This window comes from Penicillium subrubescens, assembly GCF_028828155.1.
Source record: "Penicillium subrubescens strain IBT 31985 chromosome Unknown utg000002l_segment0_segment0, whole genome shotgun sequence".
In the NCBI taxonomy this organism is placed as follows: Eukaryota; Fungi; Ascomycota; class Eurotiomycetes; order Eurotiales; family Aspergillaceae; genus Penicillium; species Penicillium subrubescens.
The window spans coordinates 4025306-4045981 of record NW_026643152.1 but is presented as its reverse complement, the minus strand read 5'-3'; the positions used below and the strand labels follow the sequence as shown (position 1 = coordinate 4045981).

The 20676-nt window shown below is 50.1% G+C and overlaps 8 protein-coding genes across 8 annotated transcripts; 4 read left to right on the top strand and 4 right to left on the bottom strand.

Moving 5' to 3' along the window:
- Positions 1-146: 146 nt before the first annotated feature.
- Positions 147-1326, bottom strand: N7473_002844 (complex I 30 kDa subunit family protein). The gene is made up of 3 exons (XM_057148784.1): positions 1095-1326; positions 380-1029; positions 147-321 (listed from the first exon to the last, which is right to left on the bottom strand). The coding sequence occupies exons 1-3, from the start codon at positions 1264-1266 to the stop codon at positions 271-273; spliced, it is 873 nt and encodes a 290-aa protein (XP_057012438.1). The 5' UTR covers positions 1267-1326; the 3' UTR covers positions 147-270.
- Positions 1327-1656: 330 nt separating this feature from the next.
- On the top strand, positions 1657-4334 carry N7473_002843 (CCR4-NOT core ubiquitin-protein ligase subunit MOT2; the record flags this gene model as incomplete). Its single annotated transcript, XM_057148783.1, has 4 exons — positions 1657-1712; positions 1767-1833; positions 1921-2036; positions 2117-4334. The coding sequence occupies 4 exons, from the start codon at positions 1657-1659 to the stop codon at positions 4332-4334; spliced, it is 2457 nt and encodes an 818-aa protein (XP_057012437.1).
- Positions 4335-5144: 810 nt separating this feature from the next.
- Positions 5145-7373, top strand: N7473_002842 (uncharacterized protein; the record flags this gene model as incomplete). The annotated part of the gene is made up of 1 exon (XM_057148782.1): positions 5145-7373. One exon carries the CDS (start codon positions 5145-5147, stop codon positions 7371-7373), a length of 2229 nt encoding a protein of 742 aa, XP_057012436.1.
- A 709-nt stretch (positions 7374-8082) lies between these two features.
- N7473_002841 (uncharacterized protein) lies at positions 8083-8376 on the bottom strand (the record flags this gene model as incomplete). The annotated part of the gene is made up of 1 exon (XM_057148781.1): positions 8083-8376. The coding sequence occupies one exon, from the start codon at positions 8374-8376 to the stop codon at positions 8083-8085; it is 294 nt and encodes a 97-aa protein (XP_057012435.1).
- A 1941-nt stretch (positions 8377-10317) lies between these two features.
- On the top strand, positions 10318-11154 carry N7473_002840 (spherulation-specific family 4 protein; the record flags this gene model as incomplete). The annotated part of the gene is made up of 2 exons (XM_057148780.1): positions 10318-10513; positions 10568-11154. The coding sequence occupies 2 exons, from the start codon at positions 10318-10320 to the stop codon at positions 11152-11154; spliced, it is 783 nt and encodes a 260-aa protein (XP_057012434.1).
- A 52-nt stretch (positions 11155-11206) lies between these two features.
- N7473_002839 (Rieske (2Fe-2S) protein) lies at positions 11207-12029 on the bottom strand. The gene is made up of 2 exons (XM_057148779.1): positions 11675-12029; positions 11207-11597 (listed from the first exon to the last, which is right to left on the bottom strand). The coding sequence occupies exons 1-2, from the start codon at positions 11924-11926 to the stop codon at positions 11343-11345; spliced, it is 507 nt and encodes a 168-aa protein (XP_057012433.1). The 5' UTR covers positions 11927-12029; the 3' UTR covers positions 11207-11342.
- A 263-nt stretch (positions 12030-12292) lies between these two features.
- N7473_002838 (thiamine pyrophosphate-dependent dehydrogenase E1 component subunit alpha) lies at positions 12293-13874 on the bottom strand (the record flags this gene model as incomplete). The annotated part of the gene is made up of 5 exons (XM_057148778.1): positions 12293-13063; positions 13116-13325; positions 13384-13445; positions 13495-13682; positions 13744-13874. 5 exons carry the CDS (start codon positions 13872-13874, stop codon positions 12293-12295), a joined length of 1362 nt encoding a protein of 453 aa, XP_057012432.1.
- A 2338-nt stretch (positions 13875-16212) lies between these two features.
- On the top strand, positions 16213-19286 carry N7473_002837 (uncharacterized protein; the record flags this gene model as incomplete). The annotated part of the gene is made up of 2 exons (XM_057148777.1): positions 16213-16327; positions 16384-19286. 2 exons carry the CDS (start codon positions 16213-16215, stop codon positions 19284-19286), a joined length of 3018 nt encoding a protein of 1005 aa, XP_057012431.1.
- Positions 19287-20676: the final 1390 nt, after the last annotated feature.

Below are 20676 nucleotides of genomic sequence, written 5' to 3'. Positions count from 1 at the left end.
CTACCGAACATGGTAATCATTCGCTGGATTTATTACCACGCAAGCTACAACAAGTATCACGTAGGTAACAAAGGTACACCCATAAACTTTTACATATTTTCTGCCGGGTATTGGACTTTCACAAGGTACCTACGGAGAGCTACCTAGGTGGATATATATTTCTGATCGCTATGGCTTGGCACAAACTGGGCAGAGGGTGAAGAACACCATCGATTAACGATATGTACATACAAACATGGTAATGAAAATTGATACGCGTACAGTCCCTTTCTATTTCTTTTCTTCCTCCTTCGGCTCTGGCTTGGGAGTGGGCAGCTTGAACTGAAGTCCATGTAATTAGCGAATGCTTCAGGCGATCGAATTTTGGTATGTTACTTACCGACTCGGGCGTCCGGTTCTGGCCAGAACCAACAGGTTCCCAGGCAGTAGAGCCGCTCTCGAAGTTACGGAAGGCCTGGGTGAGCTCAAGAGGCTCAATGACAATGCGCTTCTTCTCCTCATCGTAGCGCAGCTCAGTGTAACCGGTCAGAGGGAAATCCTTGCGCAGAGGGTGTCCATCGAAACCGTAATCGGTCATGATACGGCGCAGATCGGGGTGTCCAGAGAAGAAGACACCGAACATGTCGTAGACCTCACGCTCGTACCACAGAGCACCCTCGAAAAGACCAGTCACACTGGGAACGGGGGTGGCCTCGTCGGCGTAGGTCTTGACACGGATACGGGAGTTGTAGCGGACACTCAGCAGGTTGTACACGACCTCGAAACGCTGGTCACGGGTGGGGAAGTCGACACCGGTGATATCGGAGATCTGAGTGAACTCGGCGGAGGTGTGGTTCTTCAGGAAGCTCATGACGGGGACAACACCGGCGGGAGCGGTGTAGACGGTGAGCTCGTCCTTCCACACGGTGAACTGCTGGATGTACTTGGGCAGGCAGGACATAATGTACTGTCCGTAGCTGTGCAGACCGTCGGCCATGTGCTGGTACTTGTCGGTGGGATTGACGATAGGGGCACGGAGGGGGCCCGAAGCTGCACGAGATCCAATTAATTAGTCCAATTGCACCCTCAAGACATTGCTTAAGTCATCCACATACGAGGCCGTTGCGCCTGGCGCATGTTCTCAGGCTCCGGGGCGCCCGGTTGTGTAGATGCCTTCGCAGCATACCGCAGCGAAGATGAGGAAAAGGCGCGAGTGGCATTGGACCTCGCGGCCGAAGCCACAGAGCGTCCAGAGCTCAGGCGCATCAGAGAGCGAGCGGATGCCATTGTGGGACGGGGAGCAATGGCTACAACAAGAGGGGACAAAGGCACGTAAGGCGGATTGTGAGGATGGAGGTTGGTCCGAACCTGCGGGTATCACGTGCCGCTGACATAATATCCAACCACGCTAAACGGCATCGGGCAATGCCAGCAAAATGAAGCCGCGCTTCAATTTCCTTCCTTTCTTCTCCTTCGCCGTCTACCTTCTCCCCCACAACCATCACCTCTCTTTCCCTTCCCTTGTTCTTTCTTCTCTTCCTTCCAGTTCTTTGATTTATCCTGGCTCCGGAGCGGCGTCTTCGTCTCTTTTTCTTTTCTGCAACCCCTGTTTCGATTGGGTGCTGGCGTTGAGATTCTCGTTTCGCTTTCCTCGTTCACACTCCCCTCGCCGCGACCATGTCTTCTAGTCGCCAACAGATCGACTCCGTCATCGACGATGACGATGAGTTCTGGTATGTTCTGACCCCTTAAGATATCATGCGGTCCCGCCACTGACCCCCCTCAAGCCCCCTTTGCATCGAAGAGTTCGACCTCTCGGACAAGAACTTTAAACCATGTCCCTGTGGATATCAGGTACGTCGAACTGGTCGCCCATATTCGCCACATCTTTCTGGTCTTTCTCGGTCCTTCTGTTTGAGACACTGACGTGTGAAATCCCAGATCTGCCAATTCTGTTACAACAACATCAAAACCCACAGCGAAGAAGGTCGATGCCCAAACTGTCGCCGTCCTTACGATGACAGCACCATTCAATACAAGATTCCCGATGCGGAGGAGTTAGTGATAAATGATCTTCCCCCTCTTCGACTTGACCGCCAAGGATCTGAGAGACTGACCCATTCATTCTACGATATAGATTCAAAGCCGACTTGGCACTGAAGCATAGGAAGGCCGCAGCCGCTAAGAAGAAGGAAGCCGAAAAGCGCGAAATTGAAGCTTCCAGCCGCAAGAACCTAGCGGGTGTTCGCGTCGTTCAAAAGAACCTGGTCTACGTCATCGGCCTCAACCCGACAATTCGCGACGAGAATCAGCTGCTACAGACACTCCGCGGGCGCGAATACTTTGGTCAATATGGCGATATTGAGAAAATTGTGGTCAGCAAGGCTAAGCCCGGTGGCAACCCTCATCAGGGAATCGGTGTCTACGTCACCTTTTCGCGGAAGCTCGATGCTGCCACTTGTATTGCGGCTGTGGACGGCTCTTCGAACGGCGACCGTGTTCTAAGGGCTCAATATGGAACCACCAAATATTGTTCCTCTTTCCTCCGCAACGAGCAGTGCAACAACCGCAACTGCACCTTCCTTCATGAGACGGGAGAAGACAGTGAAAGCTACAGCCGATCTGATCTTTCGTCTATGAACACATTGTCCAGTCAGCGGCCAAGTCACCCACAACAAAACCCTCCCCATGTCCGTCCGGTTCAGCCCATTACGCATACCATGCGTCGACAACCCAGCAAGGATGACTCGCTTAGTGGACGATCAGGCGCTCCCGACGGACCTGCGCTCCCCTCATCTGCTAGCTGGGCAAACAAGGATGCCGCCATTCGGACTAGACGAGCTAGTTTGACTGGCAGCCAGGCATCCCAAAGCCCACGACCTGCGAGCGTTACTGTTGCCACGCCTGCTGAAGAACCTAGGCGTATTGAGAGAGTCGAGAGACCGTCTCCAGTCGCTCAGGAAGCGCCACGGACATCTCAGCCTGTTTCCCGGTCCCCGATTCTTCAGCCTCCGGTCCATCACGTCCAGCCTCCGTCTCCCGAACCGCCAGCGCCCACTCCTTTCGATAACCTCGTCAAAGATCTCATGAACCCTAACTTCAAGTTCATTTTCTCCACTGCCGATCTGCCAGATGAGGAGGTCAAGGCGATCCAGTCATACCCGTCGTTCATCGATCCATATGGCGGTGTCAAGCGCCGAGCGATGCGAGAAAAGGCCGAACAGGACCGTTTGAAGCGCGAGCAGGAGTTACTTCAGTCTGCGGTTGTCGAGGAGGAAAGTCGTGAGGCTGGTAGCTTGCAGCTTGGTGGGGAGCCAGAGGAGTCTAATCCCCCGCGAGGCCCACAACAGTCCCGTGAATCGCACGGCGCCATTCAGCCTCCTTCCCAGCAAGGTACCGCCGATAACTCAACAGTTGGCTCACCAGTGTCTGCGACGAGTCACCAGTTCCAAGGGCTGAACTTGGCAGGCCGAAGCTTGACACCCTTGCAGCAGCAGCAACTGATGCTGCTCAAATCCGCTGGTAACCAACAAGCTGGTATTGCCGACCATTTGAGCTCTGCTGCTCTGGAGCAAGCCACCCAGCTTCGCCAAGGCCTGTTGCATAACCAGATGGCACAGTTCAACGCCCTGCAGGGTCAGAGCCGCCAATCCTCCCGGTTCACCTTTGCTAATGATGTCGGCTCCAAGAATATCAGCAACGCACGCATGCTGAGCCAGATGCAGGCCGGGACCCCCAACCCATTGTCTGCCCCTAGTCCCCAGCATGTTCTTGCGGGTGGATTTTATGCAAGCGGCGTTCAAGGTCCTCCCCCCGGCTTGAAGACAGCTGGAACTCCTCCGATCAGCGGTGGTGGTATGTTTGCACAAGGTCATGGCTTTACTGCCAACGCCAATATTGGACTGGGTTCCAACATGGGAAAGCAAGAGGCGACGCCTGAGTTGATGCGTGAATTACTTCGTGGCCGAGGAGGCGGCACGAATCTCGGTGGTGTACAGGGCCAGGAGGCCGCAAAGCGTGAGTTCATGTTTCCTTTTCTTCAACAGCACCCCACCCCACCTCCCCTGACTCCCGTCAACGGCCTTCTCAGCTCTTTCTATGGGTCCCAGACAAGTTCCGTACTTGACTCTGGCGGCGCACAGAAGCAGAAGAAGAAGGGGAAGAAGCAGAGACACGCTAACACTTCCTCCGGTGGAGGCGGTGTAGTAGATCTTGCGGACCCGAGCATCTTGCAGGCGAGGATGCATCAGGTCGGTGCCAATGCTACTGCTGGGCAGGCGTTGTACGGGAGCCAGGGTCAAGGTGGGTACAACCCCTCGATGATGTATGGCGGCGGTGGTTTTAGCCGCTGGTGAATGACTGTCCCTTTTCCTTGTTTTTTGTTTTCATCTTCCCCTCTATACCATTTTTATGATTTGCCTTTGCATTCCTCGTTCGCGGCTCTTTTTTTATGATCTTCAACATGTGATTTGATGGGACTCCAGTCCCCACGACATTTTTCTTTCCCGCTGGCTATCGTTTTATTCATTTTTCTCACTTCCACGCGTGGGGCTTGCATCTTGTCTCTTTATTTCCTTTGAAAAGCAGGGCTAGCAGCTCTGGACCAATGCGACCGGGTAGCGTGCCTTGGCGTATTGTGATGGGCTATGGATTCTTCTTTTTTTTTTTTTCCTATATGTCTTACACTGGCCTTATTCCCTCATGTTTCGAGGTGTCTTGCATTTTATGGACCTATCGCATGTACTCAGGTCCTTTCTTTTTTTTTTCTACCCCGCGGCTGTTTTTACCCTCTTATCCTTTTTCCTGATATTGCATTCGGATCTTCATTCGACTGCCTGCAGCGTCTTGAAGACCGTGGATGGTTTTCTTATGGATTAATGTACGTTAAGACCTCCCTACCCTGATATCGCCATTTCTTGGAACAGGGTCTTATTCGAAACCAGTTGTCTCACAGCCGTTGCCGTTGTCCATAGACACTCTGCCCTACCTTGTATCTGGCCCGTAAGGACCAGTACCCTTCATGTAATTACCAGTTTGGCGCGTCTGTACTTTGCAAAGCGCTTCTGATTAGCCCCGCTGCGTGGTTATTGCTTCCCTTGCTCCTGGCTCCATGGTTCCAATCGCTCGCCGCATCTCGTTGATATCTACTGTTTCACTGACTCTGAATGTGCAATGTGGCTGACCAGACATCGACAGTGAACGAAGATTTCCCTCCACTCGGTGGGCAACTGAAAGATAGCCAACCCGTTGATACTTTCGGCTTCCTCAAGTCCCAGCTGCCAAGTGATTCTGCAGGTCGTGTTGGGACCCCTTCCCTGCCTCCCGGGCTCCCGTTGCCGCAGTCCCATCCAGCATCAGCAGTTTTTCAGGACCAATTGAGCTTGTCAAGGCCATCGTCCCCGGCGCCAAGTCTTCCTCCGGGTTTGAATGTGAACATCTCTCGGACTGGTACCCCGTCTCAAAAGAACTTGCCCGTTGAATCTACAGCCGTGACACCCGAACTACCTTCTCGCAAGGTCACCACATCTGCTCGTGTCAAGGATGCATCTCAAATCTCCCTGGGATCACCCGTGCCCAAGTCCGCACACAAGTCTCGAATCATGACGAAGCTAGACTTGTTTGCAGATGATGATAAGGGTTCTCCTGCCAAAGCTGATCAAAGTCCTCTCATTGGTACCAAAGCAAGTCCGATAACTCTTAGTATGCACCTGGCTGCTCAAGAAAACGCATCGGCGAAGTCTGAACGTGTCCTGTCTGGCACTTCAGTATCTGGACCAGGACCTGCTTCAGCCATTGGATCACGCCCTGATACACCATTGACCACCGTTTCTCGTGTCTCGGACTCGTCCGTTCTTCGCCAGCCACGCATCCTACGTGTGGTGGACACTCCCAAGACCGAGGTTCCGCCTCCAATTACAAATGCGCCATCTGCGCCTGTGTCTACCGCCAAATCTGGCAAGAGCCAATCCCGCAGACAGAGTTTCTCGTCTAGCAGCAGGCCAGACACACCTGGCGATTTCGGCTCGGAAGCTGATCTTTTCCCCTCTGCCTCTGTGTCTCGTGCGAGCTCTCCGCCGGCTACCTCGCGCATTGGTTCTGCACCTGTTCGGTCAATCACCAAAAGCCAACTCAAAAAGGAAAGACGACAGAAGGCCAAGGAAGCCGAGGCCAAGCAAGCGGAGACCGCGACCCCTGAAGAGCCTGTTCAAGCCCCCATCCTTGGGCGAAAGCGCAAGACCAAGAAGGCACCCACCGCCACCACATCCTCCGCTGAGACTGCTCCTACAACTACGCCGGAGCCTGCAACACCTGTCAAACCTCCTGCTCCGTCTCCAAAGAAGGTGGACTCAAGGCCTGAACCTCCTAAGAAAGTGAAGGAAAAAGAGCAGCCTATCCAAGAGACCAAGCCGGCCCCTCCTCCGGCTCCAGCTCCGGTGGTAGAGCAACCTGCACCACCCCAAGCTCCGCCAGAACCGTGGCGCTCTCACAACACGGTAGAGCAACTGCTCAAAGATGCTGAGGAGTCCGGCCGTCCAACCAAGGACCTTTTTGTGGAGAGAACCAAGGCTCTACACGAAGTGCTCGCTGAGATGCACAAGTCTGGTGAACTCGACTTGCACAAAAGCTCGTTGTTCAATCCGGCCAATCTCGGTCAGCGTACGGATATGAAGGGCATTGATTCGGATTACTTCTTGCTTAAGCAACCACTGGAGCTCTTTGAGTCGCATCGTCGTGCCCTTATGCGTGGTCAGCCAGTACGAATTGATGCGGAGCAGCTCTCCGACCGTTGTCTGATCACCCCACGCGGCTGCGTCCTTCGTCACCTCTCTGCCGAGGAAGAGGATCGATATCTAGAATTGGAGAAGCAGCGTGGTGGGGCGATGGATCCCTTCATGGTTGGCGACGACTCGAGCAACATCAATGGTGGGCTGGACGCGCTCTTTGCGACCCCCGAGAAATACAATATCTGCTGGGTCGATGACAACTCCAGTCACATGGGCTCTACCTCACCTACTGGCACCGTGAATGGCGCTGACTCGGTCATTCCTCCTAACGTTCTGTCGGCTATGGAGGCAGATAGTACGCGCAGTCACGATTGGGCCGTTGCCCACTCTGCTGAGATCCTTCAGACCACTACTGCTGCTGTTCGTTCTTTCGCTGCCGCGACTGCCAAGCAGATGCTTGGTTCTGCCAGTGTACCTGGAACCAATCCCAGCCTCGACGACGTTGCCGCTATGACCAACGAAGAACTCAAGGAATTCGCCGGCCACTCTCAAAAGGACTTGGAGAGCGGTCGCAAGGAGCTGGATTTGCTGGACAAGAAGCTTGCTGCTTTGCTTCGGCGAAACAAGAAGATCCAGCAGGCGGCATTGTCTCTGGTCGAGGAGGCTTGAAAGAATTCGCTCCGCATGAGGTCTACTTGAGATTGGGTTTCCAGAAGTTGTTTCTGCGATCCTTGAGCGACGCTTAACCATGTACGATTATCGTGTATCAATAACAATGGTATGATTAACCATTTTCTTCTGACTTAATAAGTTATACCTCCGACTAGAGTACTCTCTAAATGTTTAAATTGGACTTTCGTTGAGTCCGTGGCCAGCCAAGTACGGATTTACTCGAGTATACCAAACGAGCATAGACTTATTCCATTTTGCTAATTCCTCTAGATGTTCTTCTTGCGAAGTTTCCGATTTACACTTTAAACTAGTTGACGAGTTTCCTACATCTGAGCCAAATGCAATCGTAAGAGGCGAAAATCTCCGACCCAAAGCAAATAAATTCTCTGATCAACCGCATCTCAACTTAGTTACACCACTACGGCGGGTGGTGTATAGACCCCATTTTTCAATGCATCCACCTTGGAAGCATCTTTCCCTCATCGATGCAGAGTCATCCGCACAACAACCTTAGGATTGAACCACATATATCGAGAAAAAGGACCATAGTCTAGAAGGTCGGTCATTGAAGTCCCTATGATGTTTCTTTTCTATTTTGTCTAAGGAAATGTATCTTGTGCTACTGTTCAAAGGAAATGAAATGAGATTATCGTTCTCTTCTATTCTCGGACAGAGAGCTATAGTGAATGAATATCATGTCTGCTCCTCATTTTTTGACGGGCTGTTCATCCGTCTTTGCTTTGCACTTGTCGCACCTTGCAGGCTCTGGCTGGGCATCCGCTTGACGCTTGCTTGTCTCCTTGTCCCGCCGCTGTTGGAAAGATGACTTCCTCGGGGAATAATGATTTCCCTCCGCGTCTCGCGCTATTCCGAGATCCAACTTTTCTTTGAGCTCCTCAGAGCGCAGGAAGTCAACCGACATTCCCGTGATCCTACGGAGATAGTCTTCACAGATTCGGAAAAGGGCATCATTCGAGTGCTCTTGGGGGTTGGTAGCCATTTGCTGCTTAAGTTTTCTCCGGAAAGGGCTAGAGTACTCGGTAGTCAATTAGGGAACTATATTTGAGATATTATTCCCTATGTAGTAGCGACAGATTGTCTGGTCCTGGAAAAGGCGGTATGCCTTCTACGGCCGAGTTTGTCCAATACGATAGATTCGCCTAATTGCCCGCGTCTCAAGATTGAAAGAGAGTTAAACAGCACGTGAAATTGTTGAAAGGGAGGCGCTTGCGACCAGGCTCGCCCACGGGGTTCAGCCGGCATATTGACGTCCGGTGAAAACCGTCAGTTTCTGTAATGATGGAAATTCATCCATCACCCTTGTGATTGACCCTCGCCGGGATTAGGCAGGGCTAGCATGCACATTTACTGTAGATTTTTCAAGTTGCAGAAAGCCCCCCAGTAACATTGTTCCTTTTGACTCTCTAGATTGGCCCTTAGGCCTTTTCCTGTTTCCTCTGCTTCAATTTCCCTACCGATTTCTCGACATAGAGATTGACAAGTTTCCTCTACTTCTAGGCTTCCTTTGCCTAGCAGCGTGTTTGGCTGTCATGTTATTATTGCCCGGGAGTCCTTCTAGCAAGGTTTAGTCAATCTTATTCTCAACGTCAAGCCCCTCTTTACTATCGGTTCTTGCAACAAGGATATCCCCCAACCCCAAGGAGGTAGAAGCAGGTAGTGGAAATTGAAGCCTAATCGTACAGTCAGTCTACTTAAGTATACAATTTGGGAGAAACGAACTAATTAGCTAGCTTGGTGTTGCGCTTCTGATCGGCCAAGCGTACATCATCCTTACTAGTCTACCAGGCCGCCATCCTGATTCTTGATAATAACCTTATGCCTGACAGTATATTGATAATCCACGGGCGAACCAAGATATATAAAGGAAAGGGTGAAGGGTATCTAGCTAGCTATTTTTAAGGTTCTTAGATTTAGACTTGAACCTAGCACGTTAAACCTCACTAGAGCCTTTAGTTTAGAGGAGGAGAGGCTTCCAAGGGAAGTACTGCTCTGAACAAGTTACCAGCGGTCGAGCTTAAATGGAATATTTGCTTCGGAGAAATATTAGCGCTCGAGTTGCACTTCGGAGAGGCCCTTGAAAACAGCGGGTCGATATTGAGCCAGATCCTTCACGTGTTGGAGCGCCCGATCCAAAATGTTAATCCCAGCCTTATATGCGCTGGATGTGGTGCTCACACGCAATGTGACCCGCCCGATTTGCTAGGAGTCAACTCTGCAAAGACGGTTGTTCGAAGCGATCCGCTGACGATGTGTGAATAATCCCGAAGCTCAGATTCATGGAGAGAATAAAGAAAAAGAATTTCCACCGGGCTTGCATTTCTATTGTGCATAAGAATGTACCACCATAATAATCCTTATCACCAACCAGACTGGCACTCAACCCATGCGAAATCTCGATCTGGCACAGGGGAGGGGGGTTGTACATACATTCTTTGTGGAGCACCCCCTGGCATGGGATCGGCCCATTCCTCCACCAAAATTTATTTGCATACCCTCTCTATACCTTTTGGTGTTCTTGTGAAGGAACACTTGGGAATTTTTGGCTCCCGAGGGTGTTCCTGTTGTTCCTGGTGGCCCTGGAAAAATGGATCGAGATTTTGTGCTTGCACTATCCTGAATCATTTGAATGATGTCAGTTGACATCTACTGTATTGAGACTTCAAACGGGTAGCTTACTGCCTTATTCGTTGCCACATGGTTGACGGAAATGAATTTGTTTGCTTCGATGTAATTTAATGTTTGGGGCTCCGTAGACCTTGTTAGTACCTGGGGAATGTCCGCAGTATGGCCTCGTATATTACGGATTATCGCTCGTTGCGCTTCTCTTCAATTTCAATTGAAATCTTAACTCTGGCAATTTAATGATCTATTCCAATTTATAAATACACTCACTCATTCAATATTCGTTGGTTTCTCGAAGATGCATGTCTTCACCTACCTTCTGGGTACTGCCCTTGCTATGGCCTTGGCCGTCTCCTCTACGGGCATTATCATTCCTCTATATGTCTGGCCTACAGACGACAGCACCTGGAGCCCTGTTTATGAGGCCGTCTTAGCGCACCCAAATATTGGCTTCCAAGTCATCATAAACCCTGATAGTGGTCCAGGGAATACAAGTAAGCAAAATATAACTTGATAGGAAGAGAGCTTCAAGATTTAACATCTACCAGCTTACCCCGATGGCAACCTCATCACTGGAGTCTCAAAGTTGAACAGCTATAATAACGTCCAAGTCATCGGCTACATAGCGACCAACTATGCGGAACGCGAACAAGCGAAGGTTGAGAGCCAGATTGCTATCTACAGCGGATGGTCTTCTTACACAGCGAAGAACATTTCAGTCTGCGGGATCTTCTTCGATGAAGCTCCACGCACGAACGACAACACCAAAATATCCTATATGCAAAGCATATCAGCCACAGCCAAAGGTAGAAATCTGAATACGATTGTATTCAACCCCGGTACCACCCTAGAAACAGGGTCCGCAAGTGAATATTTCAAAGCGGCAGATCTAATTATCGAGTTTGAGAAGCCGTACTCTGAATGGACGTCCGCTATCCCAGCGAATGAACTTTCTTCCAGTGAGAGCTACAAAAAAGATGCTATCATTCTCCATAGTGCACCTCCGACTGCGGATTACAAGGCCGTTGTGCAAGAGGCGCAGAGCATGGGATTGGGTGCTCTGTACTTAACAGGTAGTGATAACTACATGTCTATCGATACTGTGCCGCAGCTTGCCGCCTCTTTTGTCCAATAATAGGTGGCATATTTAGGCATTGTAAAATACTATATATCTGAATCTAAATATGCTCATCTTGAATTATCCAGACTTAATTTCATAGCTGTCGCTCTATATACGTACACACTTTCTATCAATATCATCAAAGTTTCCAACAGTCCACATTTCATAGAAAATCCCAGTCAGAACCCGGGCAGATAGTCGCATTATCCAATGCGCTGCTTTCGCCTCACCCATACCTCCTTGTCGCGTTCTGAGACATTATCACTTGATGCCGATGGTTCACGTAATTCCACCTCCCAAATCTTTAGCTTATAGTTGCCACGATCACCTTGTCCCGAAAAGAGATCAAAGGACCACTCATGCTTCGGACAGGTCAACCCAGCACTCAGAGTGATGCCAAAATCCTCAATGTCGAAAATACTCGCTTGTGAAAGCGGGAAAGATGAATGGGGACATGACTGAGAAGTACCATGTTAGTGGGAGGAACATGTAAACAGGCGATTGACTCAATAAGTATATGTCCACTTTGACTTACATGATCAACAGCATGGAATTTCCCCTTATATTGGAACACCAGGACCTGGTCTTTCATATCTCCAGGTGACTCCAGGTTGGCTTCTTCGGGGCCATCGGCACTCGAGGACCCATCTGCTTTGGGGATGTGGAATGCCTTGCAGCCCGGTGTGATTTTAGAGCAATCTTTATCAAGACTGAGATCGGGAAATGTAGATGCAAAGCCGACCTTCTGCCATGGATCTCCCCGAGACCGTTGGAAGAAGGGAAACATCTTGCTCTTGAGGGTTCTATGTCGAGGTCCTGGCGGCAGCAATTTACAGATGGCTGCGTCTGTACCTCTCTGGTTCGACTGCTCTAGTCTTGACCCATGCCGTTCATATCTTATTTTCGTCCACGATGCGATCCGATGCCGACGACAATCCCGATCAGTGTGATTACATAATATTCCCACATCGCGGCTGAACAGACTCGCGGTCACGTGCATCAAATAGACATGGCGATGAAATGCCATAATGTATCATGCTATCGATTTGATCTATTCCTTCATCGTATCTGGACCAATCTGTATGAGAATCTTGTGTTATTCATTTATTATCCTCTAGAGACCCGACAAAGAAAGACCCGCGGCATCTAAAGTCTAGTCCAGTCCCTTTGCCCCATCCTTGTATGGCCGTAGATCATACTCGTCCGGATATGTTTCCAGAATTCGCTTCAGCTCTTTCATCTGAGACTGAGCCTCCTCTGTCAGCTCCTCATACACATCTGTGAAGGCTTCCCGAAGAGGTGGCTTCTTTTCCTGCTCGGCCTCACTGAACTCTTTCAGAACAGCTTTACGCATGGAATCCCGAGTTTCTTGCTCCATGTCCTCGTTCCATAGTCCCTTATTCTCGAGCCACTTACGGAGACGGATAATCGGGTTGTCGCGGCGCTTCCAGTCCTCAACCTCAACTCGAGCACGGTATGCAAAGCTGTCGTCACTCGTGCTGTGGTGTGAAACACGGTAGCTCATCGCCTCAATCAAAACGGGCCGTCCACCATCGCTCAATGCACGTCGCCGGGCTTCCTTCATGGCCTCATTGACGGCGAAGACGTCATTACCGTCCACTCGGATTGTGTCAATACCATAACCAACACCGCGGCTGGCAATTCCATCACCGCGGTACTGTTCAAGTGTTGGAGTAGAGATGGCGAATCCGTTGTTCCGGCAGATGAATACAACAGGGCATGATCGTGTGGCGGCAATATTGAGTGCCGCGTGGAAATCACCCTCACTGGCTGCACCCTCACCGAAATAGCAAGCAACTATACGACGCTCTCGGTTGGGATCTTGAAGATCTTGCATCTTCAGGGCGTAAGCGGCACCGGCGGCTTGCGGGATTTGAGTCGCTAAGGGTGATGAAATAGTGTGCTTTGCTTGTTAGCATAAAATGCTCGAATACGTCATCATGCGCAGGACTCACCATGCGAGGGTAATTCTGTCCATAGTGAACTGGCATGTTGCGACCCTTGCCCGTGTCATTGCAATTGGCAAATAGCTGGCCCATGAAGTTCTTCAAAGTAAATCCTCGTTGCTGGAAGACACCAGCTTCACGGTATTGAGCGAACACAACATCATCCGGGGTGAGAGCCGCGGCAGAACCGACTGCAATACCTTCCTCACCAGCTGAAACCTATTATGCAACATCAGTCTCCGACATATTTTAATTCTCTGTATCACCGGTGCCATACCATATAGAAGCTCAATCGCCCCTGGCGTTGTGCCTCAAACATGACCACATCCATGATGCTCACTATTACCGATCAGCTGCGCCCAATATGCCAATTCCAGAGAAAGCATACCATTCAACATATTCTTATACCATGTCAAAACCTCTTCATCCGAAACATCAGGGGGACCTCGTGATTTATCAACCAACTCGCCATCGGAGTCGATTACTCGATATGTGGGGATTGCGGGCAGATCGGAGGCTTTGAGGAACGTCATTTCGGTGGTAAACTTGCTGTTAACAGCGCCGGGGAAGAGCACACTACAATGAATCCGTGTCAGTACTTGCAGTGAGAGTAATGCGAAATATGGTCCAGTCCTACCGATCCGAGCCCGGTCTTTGTGAGATGGAGCTGCCCCATCGCCGAGCAGCGCATGTGAGCAAGGGCTTCACAGCCCTGGGGCTGCTGCGAGTTGCTCGCAATGAGCGTAGAATTAGAGCTCTAGATGACATTGTGTGAGTGTTGACAATGTGAAAATTCATTCCCCCTCGAACATCCAGTGGTAGATTGGAGTTCTGGGGAAATATGGAGATGACAATGCGGAGAGGCTCGGTTGGCGTCGGCATCTTCACGTCACTGGGTCACGTCGGGGCGCTGGTAGCCGCTTCCCCGGACCGAATCCACCATCCGCTCGGCTTTGTCAACTCCTCCGCATGATCAGGGTAAAGGGGATATTGCACTTTGAATGATGGACAGAGAAGATACTACTGGATAAAACGGTCAATCCTGGTGAATATATATAGTTGTGTACCGAGAGTCACCAACTTCCTTAACTTTGACTGGGACTACGTACCCAAGGGACGCTCTAAATTATTCCGTAGGCCTTTAGACTCGAGGATAGGAATGAAGAGGGTACTGATTACCTTCCTAAAACGGTTAATGGTAGGGATCTATGGTGTACAAGCATCGGCGCTAAAGGCGCTGTCTGATGACAAGTCCCTGTTATCAACAAACGCATGACTGGACCAAATAATGTGTAAAGAATAGAAGAAACACAGATCCGGGATTGATCAGCCCTATTGACTCATTGAGCTCTAGAAGGATGTAGTCGCCTGACAAGATGCGATATCTCAACCAAAGAATGTCTGACGAGGGGCTACTCAGTCTTGTTTGAGGAGTCTTTCATCCATCAAGTAGTCACGCTCAAAGCGAAGGGGAGAAAAAGTGTGTCCACCCATGCATGATGACAATGTGGACTAAACAATTGTCCACATTGGCGTTGTTCTAAACTTTGATTAGACTTCCTCAGCCTTTAAGAATGTAAACTGTGACCTTGATGACGTCGGGCTCGGTTCGGAGTAAAGTTTGTGCCAACAGATGTGATACCGTAGTGAAGGTTCATTTAATTTTTAAAATTAGACAGACATATGATAGTGATTTAAGCGCTGATTCTATGGATGTTTCAGTTGTCAGACCATTTTTTCCCTTGGGAGTAATTCATAGCTTGCATCAATATCGAATCTGCAAGGTCCAAGAAATATATGATTAAAATCTTACTCGAGCGAGATATGTTGTTCGATTAATGACTTTAATCCCCAGTGTCGAAGTCAGGCATCGCCGAGAATAGAGCATCATGTTCCATTTTCAACCTGGCACCACCCACCCTCGGCCGGAGATTTGCTGAAATACCCACGAGGAAGCAGGGATTTTCAAACTTAATGGTCGGGCACATCCTTTGTCGGAAACCAGCCGTATGGACGAACGTGTTGATCGTGTGATAACAAAAAGCTAAAATATCTCCGAGAAAGTCAGACTGCCTAGTAGGATGTTCTTCATGGTGGGATATTGGTATTTAGTCAAGCCTTATCCTCGAGGGAGTGTGATATTCTCCCAGATGTGTTATTCTACACCAAGAAACGCTCTTTCACTGAGCCGTCTCTCCGCGGGACCTGTTAATTCAGATGACATCAATCCTTAAACCTCGGAGAAACAAATGGACATAAACACATCGAAGAATGAAACTTCTGGAATAGAAAATGGCCATGGCAATACCTGGTAACCATTGATGGATAGTGATCGTAAACACAAGCTGGAGATCAAAACATGAAGCCAGAAATTCTTAAATTAAAATTGTGGGACGACGCCCGGACCAACCGTTCCTCCATCAAGGGCGTCGATGAACGCCATTGGTTCGTAGCTTCTTAGCCTGAGACCTACTTCCCAATAAGGCTCCAGAAAATACGTGGCATTCTCCTTGATCCCACTGTATGTTCCAGGTACCTGGAATTAGCCTACAGGCTGATTAGAATATCCAAATCTAATCCGGGTGGGTCCACTACGGGGGTACAAAAACTAGGGGGATCGGAAGGTGTGTGTTGCAGAAGTGATCGATTTTCGAATCACAGCGTTGGGTCTTCCTCGATCGGTGCAGTTGAATAGTGAGCTCATAATGGGTTGCAAAAATATGAGGATCTGTAAATGTTTGGATATGACACATGGCTATGGCTCATGAAATTACGATCGGGGCAAATGAAGACCACGATTGATTAAGAAAGTTAGAATAGACGTAAACAAGCTTCAAGATTTTCGTAGAATTCAAGGTTGAGTAAACCGTTTTACCTCTTGCAGACTGCAAATATTGGAGCTCTTGAACCTGTCTACCTGGATTGAGATGGGCCAAGGAGTTCCACCAGGGTGGCTGTGGAATGCGCAACGGGATGACTACCTGTGCTCACATTCTTGGCATATTCTCAATCTCGACGAGATATCTGATCTGGAGAGACTCTGTACTGCTTCATGAACCTCCATGTTCAGCTCACTCGTGCAGACATCTGAGAATGTCCATCCACGATGCGAATTTGGTCGATATTGTATCTGGCCGGCCTTGCGGCGGCAGCAATAGATGCACCAGGGACATGTTCAAGCACGGTTTACATCACGAAAACAACAGATGGAAGCTCCCCTAGTATGATTCATTGAATGACAATTCTAAACAAGAGGAGCAATGCTGATGTGTACTAGCTTCTGCACCTGCGGTTACCGTCGCGCCAGACGGCAGCGGCCAATTCACGGACATCGGCGATGCGGTCTCCTACGCTCAAGGAAAGGGTATTCCGACAGTGACAGTTCTCAGCGGCACATATCCAGCTGTCACAATCGAATCCACCCCATCGGTGACTATCGTCGGAGAAACCAACATCAAATACGACTATACCAAAAATAAGGTGTTTGTCTCCAGTGACATAACCGCCCTCACCATCTCCGCCAATCTCGAGGGACTCACAGTGACAAATATCAATTTTGTGAATACTGGACCATCTGGAAGCGCTGCAGTTCTAAGCGGAACAAACCTCGGGTTTTATCAATGCCAATTCATATCACATGGTGGATCGGGAATCAATGCGAATCAAGCCTTGGCCGTAATTGCAAACAGTTATATCGAGGCACCGACAGATTTGATTGAAGGATCCCCCAACATCTACATTTTCGACACAGTCATCGTACCTACCGGAAGCTTCGCAGTAATTGTCTACACCGAGGGTCCTCCGTCCGGCGGTAAATCCACGGTGGTAATCGATCGATCCAGAGTCATCCAAAAGTCTGGGGTGGATAACAACAATGTCGACTTGGCTGCAGCCGCTGGGCCTGGGGCTATAGTGGTGTACCGGGACTCTGCTTTGGGAGGCTTGATTGCGCCAAGCGGCGTCAAAATCGACAGTGATACACAGAACGATGCAAACCTCTACGGTGAATACGACAACACGGGCGCCGGGGCTTACCGCAACAACGAGGACGCTAGGTCGGGGTTAGTTTCTGAACTCGCATCTTCAGACCTATCTTCAGTGACCATAAGCGCAGTCGTGGCTGATGGAAATTCGGACACCACCTGGGTTGATCCGGCTGTTCTAGCCGCGATTGAGAGTGCAGACGTTAGTTCTGGAAGCGACTCAGCACCCAGCGATGGGAATGGAGCCTCTGGAACAAGTAATTCAAGTGGAAATGACGGGAGTGGATCGCCGGGTGACACGTCTTCGGACAGTGCCTCTGCAGAAGGGAATGGCTCGTCTGGAGGGGGTGGCTTGTCGGGCGATACGTCTTCAGGCAGTACTTCTTCAGGAGGGAATGGCTTATCTGGCGATACATCTTCGGGGAGTAGCTCTTCATTAGGCAATAGCTCGCCTGATGATGGGTCGTCGGGAGATGGCTCAGCTGGTGACCCAACGGACAGCGGCACTTCGTCGGAAAGTAGCTCCTCAGGTGATACGTCGTCAGGGAGCGGCCTTTCAGGTGTTAGCTCCTCGAGCGCCTCGCTTGGGGCCCCGACGCCTAGTACGAGCAACCTATCGTCTGGGGCTCCAGGGGCTGATGTGGGCAGCACTTCCTCGGGACAGATTGTATCGTCCACCCCGCCGAGCACGCCTTCGAGTGGCACTCCAGGCTCCGGTGGCAGCAGCACATCGCCTGGGGCTTCGGGAGCAGATACAGGTAGCGATTCCGCTGGGCAGACGACATCGTCCAACCAGAGCAGCTCGTCGACTGGGGCTTCGGGGGCTGAAGGCACTCCCTCGAGCACCTCACCAGGACAGCCTACCTCGTCCAGCCCGCCTAGCACGTCTTCGAGTGGCACTTCGGGTGATGGCCCCACTAGGACCTCTGCAGGACAAACTGCGTCGTCTATCCCGAGTAGCATAGCTCCGAGCGACACTTCGGGGAGCGGTGGAAGCACCACATCGTCTACGCCTTCTGGGGCTGACGGCAGCACTTCCTCGAGCACCTCCTTAGGTTCTACTCCAATTAGCACTGCTGTAGGACAGACTACATCGTCTATCCCGAGCAGCGTATCTCCGAGCGAGACCTCAAGTCCTGGTGGAAGCAACACGTCGTCTGGGGCTTCGGAGGCTAGTGGGGACAGCGCTTCTTCGAGCGCCTCTCCAGGACAAACTGCACCGTATAGCCCACCTCACACGTCTTCGACCGACACTCCGGGTCCGGATGGCAGTAGCCTGTCCCCTGGGGCTTCGGAGGCTGGTGCAGGCAGCACTCCCTCGAGTACTTCTGCTGGGCAGACTGCATCGTCAAACCCCAGCAGCGCGTCCGCAACCGACGCTTTAGGCACAGGAGGGAGTAGTATCTCGCCTGGGGCGTCAGCGTCTATTCCGAGCAACATATTTCCGAGCGATAATTTGGGGATCAGCGGAAGCAGTACTTTGTCTGGCGCTTCAGGGGCTAATTCAGGCAGCAGCTCCTCGAGCGCCTCTTCAGGTGCTGCGCCCACTAGCCTTTCTGCTGGACAGACTGTATCTTCTAGTCCGCCTAGCACATCTTCGAGTGGTTCTCCAGGGCCGGATGGGAGTAGCCCGTCGTCAGGGGCTTCGGAGGCAGGATCAAGCAGCAATCCTGCTGGACAGACGACATCATCCAACCTGAGCAGCACTTCTGCAGGACAAACTGGGTCATCCAGTCCGAGCAACCCATCTTCGAGTGATATGGCGGGAAGCGGCGGGACTAGCACGGCTTCTGGGGCTAAGTCATCTGGCAGTTCCTCATCCTCGGTAAATACCACAACGCTGGGAGGAATCAGCACCTCCTCTGGGTCGTTGGGTAACGCAGGAGTCGGTAATGGTGGAAGCGGAGATGAGTTGGGAGATGTCACTCCTCGCCCCAACACAATAGCCCCAACAACAATTCTAACCACTTTATACACAACCATTGCTGGATCTTCCGGGACTCCAACAAAGATCGTCATCATTGTCATCGAAATCAATGGCTTGCGTGTGACGGAAAGGACCATGTTGACCATTACATCAGCCACTTTCCCAGAAGCTGAGCAGAACACAACTTTCGTCACCGTTGCCCATTCCAATACTACTTCGATTCAACAAAGAACCTCGCAGGAAAAGAGAAGAAGACTATATGTGTGGTGACATTGTCTTCTTTATCGGGGATTAATGAAGACAAATAATTGTGATCATTGAATACAGAGGACTTCTTCTGGGCATATTGGTCAATATTGTTCAATCCGCCCTCCACTCAGATTCGCGTTTTATAATCATGTCTTGTTGTTCATTCTTGTCATGCTAGATGTATTTGAAGCCCTGTGAATCTCCTTCTTTATTCCTTTTCTTTCGACCTCAACATTAATTTATCGTCCAGATTATGTTCATCCAATACTATTCCATTATTCAGATCGGTCGATTCCATTATTGCATTACCCTGCTGCCCTGGAAAGAATATTGGGTAGAGATCTCATTCATATAGTCCGAGGTCCTCCACGTTCAGGTGCGTGAATGGATTCGCCCTTTCAGCCAGTAGCCTATAATGGTATTTGAAAGGTTGCAACAGTGTGTTTATGTGTATTATTATGGCTTAGCCTGAGAGTTGCGCTACTTGTAACCTATTGTCTCGGCATGCCAGAATATAGACTTATAGCATAGTAGGCATTTTGGCCGGTTTTGAAGCCTCCCCGCGCGTCTCCTATTATGATGATGCCAAGTATATACGGAAGATACGCTTTTTCCTGCTACATGGTCGCTTAGCAGATTACTTTTGGAAATTGAAATCTTTCCATTCTATAGGTCTGACTCAAGTACAAGGTTAGTAGTAGAAGCAGTATGTCGTCTGAATTCTAAGGATTTACTGTCAATGAGTCGGAAATACTGCTTAGTAAATCATACTGCGCACCAATTGGAGCTCAACAAGTCTGCATTGCTATAAAGCCCCTATCTAGTTAACGTAATTCACGGCCGACCGGCACACACGGTCGAGCGGCACACCCCATCAACAGTCGCGTCTTCCTACCAACCCATCCAATTCAACTACCCACTATGCCACCAATTCGCAGTCAATCTAGCCAGAAATTGGCCAATCAAGAGGGCAAGATTCTACTAGCCCTTAGTGATCTTCAAAATGACCGTATCAAATCTATACGCGCGGCAGCGAAGCTATATGACATACCCTAACGAACTCTCACTGCTCGCGCGAGTGGATAAGCGCCCATCTGGCCATAAATTGACATAATACGAAGAGGGTTCGCTTACTGAATGGATCCTCTCTATGGATTCGCGTGGGGCAGCGCCTAGGCCCTCTACTGTTCGAGAGATAGCTCATATCCTTCTTGCAACGCGTGGAACCACACCCCTATTAACTGTTGGTGTTAATTAGGCATCAACATTTATGAATCGACGTGATGAGCCTCAATCGCGCTAGTCTAAGCGATATGATTATAAGCGCACTCTTAACGAGGATCTAAAGGCTATAAAAAAGTAGTTTTTGATAGTACAATGCGCGATCAATAAGAATAGCATCCAACTAGAG

Coding starts and splice junctions, on each gene's coding strand:
- N7473_002844 (XM_057148784.1), bottom strand. CDS start 1,266: ATGGCATCCGCTCGCTCTCTGATGCGCCTGAGCTCTGGACGCTCTGTG. Junction 1,030..1,094: donor GCGCCAGGCGCAACGGCCTC/GTATGTGGATGA, acceptor GATCTCGTGCAG/CTTCGGGCCCCCTCCGTGCC. Junction 322..379: donor AGAACCGGACGCCCGAGTCG/GTAAGTAACATA, acceptor CATGGACTTCAG/TTCAAGCTGCCCACTCCCAA.
- N7473_002839 (XM_057148779.1), bottom strand. CDS start 11,926: ATGTTTCCCTTCTTCCAACGGTCTCGGGGAGATCCATGGCAGAAGGTC. Junction 11,598..11,674: donor AATTCCATGCTGTTGATCAT/GTAAGTCAAAGT, acceptor GGTACTTCTCAG/TCATGTCCCCATTCATCTTT.